A 7889-nucleotide genomic window follows, 5' to 3' on the forward strand; every position below is an offset into this window, starting at 1 on the left:
CAAACAAATATCAAATGGTTTCTCTAGGAAGGGGGAGGGTATCGTTGCATGGACCGAACAGTCTCGAAGCCGGGGGGGGGGGGGGGCGGAACGCCTCGGGCAAGGTCAGGCAGGTCAGTGCTGCCTCGCCGGGTGGCGGACGGGGCGGCGCCGGCGGCAGTCCGTTCCTGGCAGCTAGACCGGCCCGCCGAGCCGATTGACCCGATGATGACCTCTGATGGCCGCGGGCGGTGACAGCCGCCAATCTGGGCCGTCTGGGAGCGAGTGGAGACCGGAAAGGGGAAGCTAGGGGGGGGGGGAGGGACAGGAGAGGGAGGGTCAGGGTGCCACGGATTGAGGGAACGACTACAGGGAAGACTGGCCCCGCACGCAGGGAGCGGCATTACGCTTAGGTAGCGGCTACACAACAGTGCAAAGGACACATCGGAAAAAGTGAGACAATACACATTGAGCGGACAATATGATAGGGCACTTATCAATTTTTCTTTTTTATTTCTTACAAAATCATACAAATAATGATGATACAGAGCAATGGACAGTTTTGATAAATATCTATAAAAAAACAACAGCCCCACAACCTCATACTACCAATCTAAGCGACATGGAAAAATACATAAGATCATTACAATACAGAGCATTGCTTCTAAAGTCGACTCGACATCAGTCTCATCGCTAATCTAGCGAAGATACATGTAGTAGGATGGATATCAATAGACTTCATTCGTTGTCTCAAAATGCTAACGACAAGCACTACGGCCGGTTTCAGTACACCAGCTTGACGACTCATCCGCCAACACCGCAATATTCTAGCTTCTAAATGTTCCACACAAGTCTCTGGTCCTAAATAACTGCCCAAATATGGCTTCGTCGAGCAAACCACCGAACATTGTACATGGTTCGCATTTGGAGAAGTCAATGTTCTAGAAAATAAATAGCGCATAATGGAGCGTAAAACACCGAGGCGTTTAAAGAACTCGTTGATACAACCATCACAGCGAAAAGCGAGCAAACGAATAGATTACATACGAGCAAATCCAGGATGCAGACAGAGAAAGGACAATTATGAACAGAAAATATGTCGAAAGGCAATAACTCCTTCAATCTTTTGCCTTATCGCTCAACAAGTTGTTGCGATAATTGATGTAATTCAGATAGTTCATCATCAAAAGCTAGACGTACACATTTGCTTTCTGCACCTCTCGCTAAGTTCTCTGTTGATTTATACATTTTTTTTTTTATAATTTATAAGTCGCCCTTCATTCACTGCGGTCGCATCTCTTACCGGCATTCATCGCAATCTTAACATCTACATAGGTGGTATTCAGTGCATGCTCAACGATTGATATTCACTGCATGCCCTCCAAACGGCAGTACTCCCAAAGTACTTGGTACGGCAGGCATTCATTGCAATGCCGATACACTTTCAGTCTCGAATCGCTACGGGGTCACTATAGCCGGGATTCACTGCATCCCCTCTCATGCCGGTATTCACTGCAGGCCTCCCGCCGGTATTCTCTGCAACTCTGCCTTCAACCGGAATTCAGTATAGTTCTGACACCACCTCTGGCTCGGATTCACTGCAGACCCTCCTCCTGCCTGTATTCACTGCAGCTCGGACACCAGCTCTGGCCAGGATTCACTGCAGACCCTCCTCCCTCCCGCCGGTATTCACTGCAGCTCGGACACCAACTCTGGCCAGGATTCACTGCAGACCCTGCTTCCGCCGGTATTCACTGCAGCTCGGACACCAGCTCGGGCCGGCCGTCTCTACCGACACTCAGTCGTCGATGGCGACTATCTGCGCCGGACTGCTGGGCGGCCGTCGGCGGCGGCGGAGGCACCCCCGGTAGTCGCTCTCGTGCCGGTACCACACCAGGGATTGTGGGTCCCAGGGGCAGAGTCGGAGAGGAGTACCGTCCCAGGGTCGCGTAATCGGCTGAAACGGGGAAACAGGTCCGAGTTAGACGGGAGTGAGTGAGTGAGTGAGAGAGAGGGAGAGGGAGAGGGAGAGGGAGAGGGAGAGGGAGAGGGAGAGGGAGAGGGAGAGGGAGAGGGAGAGGGAGAGGGAGAGGGAGAGGGAGAGGGAGAGGGAGAGGGAGAGGGAGAGGGAGAGGGAGAGGGAGAGGGAGAGGGAGAGGGAGAGGGAGAGGGAGAGGGAGAGGGAGAGAGAGAGAGAGAGAGAGAGAGAGAGGAGAGAGAGAGAGAGAGAGAGAGAGAGAGAGAGAGAGAGGAGAGAGAGAGAGAGAGAGAGAGAGAGAGAGAGAGAGAGAGAGAGAGAGAGAGAGAGAGAGAGCAGTGACAGCGGGAGCGATTTGCATTGAGTTTGAGTTTCGTACGGCTTGTCAATTAGGACTGGTGTCTCACAAGTTCTGTAAGCAGACATCATCCACGGTAACCATGCTGGCACATAGCTACCAAAAGTCTGCTGCTCTAACACTTCACAAACTGCTACAGCAACAAAACAAATAACCTGCTTCTTTTAAAAACGAGTTCCATGTAACTTTGAACACCTCACCATATTGTCGCTAAAGCTCTTGAAAGCAGGTTCATACGTTCAACAGCCCTCCCGTTACCTGTGTCTCCGTTATGACTATGTTGCCTGCCTCTCCGTTGGGACTATATTTCCAGAGTCTGTTGGGAATATGTTATCTGCACTCTGTTAGGGCCATGCTTCGTTACCTGTGTCTCCGTTGGGACTATGGTCCTTTACCTGCCTCTCCGTTGGGACTATGTTTCCCGTGTCTGTTGGGACTATGCGCTGTTACCTGTATCTTCGTTGGGACTATGTTTACAGTATCTGTTCGGGACTATACGCTGTACCTGTGTGTACCTGTAACTATACCTGTAACACGGGCGGGATACCTGGTACAATGACATGCTTGTGACCCCCACGGTCAGGTCAGAGTCCGGACGTCGCCGTTTTCTGTACTCTGCGGTGTCAGGGTACAACGAGCTGCCGGCGGACCTGCGCGCTCTTAGTCAGGCTCGATTCAAGCCGGCACTGAGGGAGCATTTGTTTGACCGCGAGCGAGCCACTTAGCTGTCCTAGTTAGCACACGTGATGAGGGTGAATGTGTGAATGATTGCGGTGACTGTTGTCATATCCCATTCGATTTGTATATGCACAACGACTTGGACATAGAATAGCCGTGTTTCCACGGACATGTCTGTAATGTGAAATAAATAAATAAATAAATAAATAAATATACGTGTTACCTGTGTCTCCGTTGGGACTATGCGCTGTTACCTGTATCTCCGTTGGGACTATGCGCTGTTACCTGTATCTCCGTTGGGACTATGGCTGTTACCTGTATCTCCGTTGGGACTATGCGCTGTTACCGGTATCTCCGTTGGGACTATGTTCCGTTACCTGTATCTCCGTTGGGACTATGCGCTGTTACCTGTATCTCCGTTGGGACTATACGCTGTTACCTGTATCTCCGTTGGGACTATGTTTACAGTATCTGTTCGGGACTATATTCCGTTACCTGTATCTCCGTTGGGACTATGCGCTGTTACCTGTATCTCCGTTGGGACTATGCGCTGTTACCGGTATCTCCGTTGGGACTATGTTCCGTTACCTGTATCTCCGTTGGGACTATGCGCTGTTACCTGTATCTCCGTTGGGACTATGCGCTGTTACCTGTATCTCCGTTGGGACTATACGCTGTTACCTGTATCTCCGTTGGGACTATGTTTACGTTCGGGACTATATTCCTTTACCTGTATCTCCGTCGGACTATGTTCCATTACCTATATCTCCTTTGGGACTATGCGCTGTTACCTGTATCTCCGTTGGGACTATACGCTGTTACCTGTATCTACGTTGGGACTATGCGCTGTTACCTGTATCTCCGTTGGGACTATATTCCGCTAACTGTATCTCCGTTGGGACAATATTCCCTTACCTGTATCTCCGTTGGGACTATGTTCGGCCGGCTCGCCGGGCCGCTGGATGGTGGCGTAGGTATTCTGACCCTCCTCCTGAGGAGAGGGACTGTCCTCCACTCCTCCGGCCGCCTCAGGATCACCGGACACTTGCATGCTCAGCTCCTGCTCCTCGTACATCTGAAGGAGACGGAGACACGGGCCAAAGGAAGAGGTTAGAAGACATGTGTCGGCACAGATTTGTGACATGAAGGCCACAAATTGCTCAGATGACTTACGCTAGTTGTGCCTCACCTGTGACTGATAATATTTAATACTACCGCAATCAAACATTAACCATTTATAATTATTCACCTGAGTAATTATCACACGTGAATATTGTAAAATTGCATAACACTCATTCGTGTGAATCACGGTCGCTGAATATATTTCTGTAAGCATAATTATTCATCCACCAGACAGTCTTGATCCTACTCTCTTCGAGGCCTAGCTATCTTCATACTGTAAATCAAACGGTACAAATAATCACAGTCCTGAGCTCCGTTACTTTGAGTTTGTTTCCGATCCAGAGAGGGTTCTCGGTGCCAGGCGGTGTTTCGGGCTGATCCACAGAGGCCCGCGGAGTGGGCGGCTGCGGCGGCTGCTTCACCTGGCGACAGACGGCAGGCGAGGTCAGGGGCACAGTAGAACAGAGGTAGAGGAGCGCGGATGATGATATCAGACTGAATACGATGAATAACAAGATAAATATTGTCTTGACGGATCTGCATATCTAATACGCATCACCTCTATGGACCCGATAATCATTAAAATAAAACGATAATTTGGTGCTCAGTTGCAATCAAATATCGCATTACGTTGCTCAAATATTAGTCAGCATAACAAGAACAGGCCCAAATCTTCACAAACTTGATCTTGTTCTCACCAACAAACTCGACATTTGACCTCCAAATTTACCAGACGCCACCACCACCTCACCTGCTCCTTGTAGGAGGGCACGGCGACCGGCACGGTTTTTAGACAGCAGCAGACGGCGCAGAATGTCACCAGGCCGATCACCAGCACCAGCAGTAGTGCCACCAGCGTCACCAGCGTCTGATTCGTCTCGTGAGAGGTGGGCGCCGCGTCAGCCGCCTGACGAGAGAGACGTGCGCGCGTCAGAGGGGTTCAACTGGACTTTACTTGTCACTATTCTCGGCTTAGCAGGTTAAGGTAATCGACTGGGCTTTACTTGTCCCTAATTCTGGGTTAAGCAGGCTAAAGCAATCGACCCCAGGGAAACGGACATCAACGGAGATTCAGACAGAACAATAAGATAACCAGTAATGTATTGGACATCATCAAACGTAGTTAAGTTACCCTACATCCCACAATTACCGCATATTCCTCTCTGGCTTACGAAGTTCAATGCCAGCTGCCGTCGTAAAAACCCGCTTCAAGTCTCAATCCTTTCATGAGTCCCATCTGTGTGTACCTCTTTATGTGTCTATCTCCCTCCCTCCCCTCCCTGCCTTCCCCTCTATTCCTCCTTCCTCTCTCCTCCCACTTCTCACCTGCACTTTCTGTACGTTGAGCGCGCCATGCTCCCTCTGAATGTAGTCGTAGTGGAGGTCGAACGCTCGCAGCACCTCGCCAGTGGGTACAATCTGCTGCCGGCCGTCCGCCACGTGGAGGTACATGTCTGACCTGGAAATACACACATACAGAACACGTCAGGATTCGATCTGCGAATTATGAGAGACACGTCAGAGGGTATTATCTCCCACCTGGGAATACATGAAGGGACTCGTCAGGTGATCTCGTCAGGTCATGTGTGACCTGGGAATACACAAGGCACATCAGGGATATATCATACCTGGCAATAGATAGGGGAGGAATGTCTGCAACATATTCCACCTGTAAAGATATGGCAGTCACGTCCCCATACATTCCGGACATTGGGGATATATGACGGGGGGGGGGGGGGGGAGCGTCCGGCAAACACATACCTATCACCTAAAACAAAACACAATAAACTAATGCATTTTTTCATAAGTATTCACAACTTATGTATACAGGGTGTGGCAGAAAGATTTACCTCTTGATTTAAAAAAAAAATATTTCGGTCCCGAACAAAGATATTCAATTTATTTTTGGTACACGTATTCAGTAGCATGTCACATCTCAGCAACGGGACTATGAACCAATATGGCCACCTTTGGTCTTCACCCCTGTCCCGAAACCTCTCCCTGCGGAGAGGCGCGGGCGCCGCACGGTGTCCTCGTCGAAATTCGACCATGCCGTCTCGAGGGCCAGCTTCAGAGCGGCCATGCTGCTGTGTGGTGTTGCACACATCTCCCTCTCCAGGATGGCCCAGAAGGTGAAGTCCATCGGGCTCAGGCCCGGACTTGACGGTGGCCACATGTCCTTGTCCCAGAACCCAGGCATGTGGGTCTTCCACCATGCACTGTTGAATGAAGTTCGCCGTCTGAGACGACGCAATGTCCTGGACGACGACGTATCCGTCTCGGAACGACTGAGCGATCCAAGGCAGAGCATGTTCCTCTAGCAGATGGACATAAACGTGTAAGTTGACTTTCACACCCGCCTCGATGAAGATCAAGGGTTCTTTTGAGCCCTCGGATGCGACGGCAGCTCGAACCATGAAACCAGCAGGGTTGTGGCGACCAAAACTGGTCCGGATAACAGGATCAAACTGGATGTACCATCTACCGTTTATGATCCTCCTGATCGTTCTGGGCGAAAAATCGAGGTCCTTTGCCAGTTTGCGCATGCTTCGCCAAGGATTTCAAGACACCGTCTTGTGCAGTGTGCACGATGTTATCCAGCTTTTTGGTGCGGACATGCCTTGTTCTGTCTGAGATGGACTTCTTCGACACTGTACCTGTCTCTTTAAGACATTTCATTAGATTGTTAACAGTTTTCATGGCAACGCCGAGCTGTTTTGGAACGCTTCGGACGCTGTGGCCAGCCTGCATCGGAGCCGCAATTTGGGCTCTTTTTGTAATCTCCACCATAGCTCATCAACAACAATGACGAAAATAAAAGCGATCATGACAATTATACACGAGCCAGATGGGAAGCCCCATGCACAATTTTACTAAAATCCGTCCAAAACTTTTTGATTTATGGCCTGAAAACAAACAGGTAAATTTTTGTGCCCCGCCCTGTAAATAAGGCAGTAAGTACCAATCTACTATAGGCAAATACAAATGTCATTTGCTTAGCGGTGTTTGACCTCCCTGTCGCAAATATATAGGGCTCATTTGAACTAAAGAGAAGTGCTCTCACCCATCACCATGCCGCCCAGCCATTGCGGATTTATAGGCGGATTTGTAAGCGGGACAACTTAGACGACCCTTATTTGGCACGTGGCTCGTGCCGTGATCGTCGCCAGTTGCATAACGAGGGCGCGGGATATAACTTTAGAAGAGATGGGGCGAGCAGAGAGAGAAGACCACTAATAAACCGTTTAACGGCTTTTGATGTAAGCCATTCAAAGCTAGACTATGGCCCCCCTCCCGCTCAAATTCAAAATACCTTTAACCATATGGAAAAAAAACTAGCTATCCCGCTGCTCGTACTCATCTTTCTGATAGACCATAAGTTCAAGTATTTATTGCTAACATTTCAGCAACGTCCATTTGCATAAATGGCTCATGTGATGGGGTGACATGATCAATAAGTACACTGTACACTGTACATAGATGGCAAGGCCCGACCATGTTCCAACCAAGACAACACCGACACGGACTGAACTAGTCGAAATTCTACATAATCAAAAAAGTAGCCCAGCCACGCCACATGTCCAATATTGTTCAATATTGCCCTCGCCCCCCCCCCCCCCACTGACACAGTAGCGCCAGCCTATCAGCAGCAGATATCCAGAGCCTATGATCGCACTGCGCTGCGTCAAAACCCCATTGGTCGAAACCAGACCTCTCAAAACAGTCTAGGGGGTCAAGTGGGGCAGCACGGACGAGAGAACGGCAGAATCAGCA

At 49.8% G+C, this 7889-nt stretch overlaps 1 protein-coding gene across 1 annotated transcript; it reads right to left on the bottom strand.

Moving 5' to 3' along the window:
• Nucleotides 1-593: 593 nt before the first annotated feature.
• On the bottom strand, nucleotides 594-6546 carry LOC122377096 (cadherin-87A-like). The gene is made up of 5 exons (XM_043357054.1): nucleotides 5442-6546; nucleotides 4867-5022; nucleotides 4436-4537; nucleotides 3909-4068; nucleotides 594-1936 (listed from the first exon to the last, which is right to left on the bottom strand). Exons 1-5 carry the CDS (start codon nucleotides 5565-5567, stop codon nucleotides 1731-1733), a joined length of 750 nt encoding a protein of 249 aa, XP_043212989.1. The 5' UTR covers nucleotides 5568-6546; the 3' UTR covers nucleotides 594-1730.
• Between the last annotated feature and the right edge of the window lie 1343 nt (nucleotides 6547-7889).

Source organism: Amphibalanus amphitrite, unplaced genomic scaffold (genome assembly GCF_019059575.1).
Source record: "Amphibalanus amphitrite isolate SeventyFive unplaced genomic scaffold, NRLGWU_Aamphi_draft 002514F_arrow, whole genome shotgun sequence".
Classification (NCBI taxonomy): domain Eukaryota; kingdom Metazoa; phylum Arthropoda; class Thecostraca; order Balanomorpha; family Balanidae; genus Amphibalanus; species Amphibalanus amphitrite.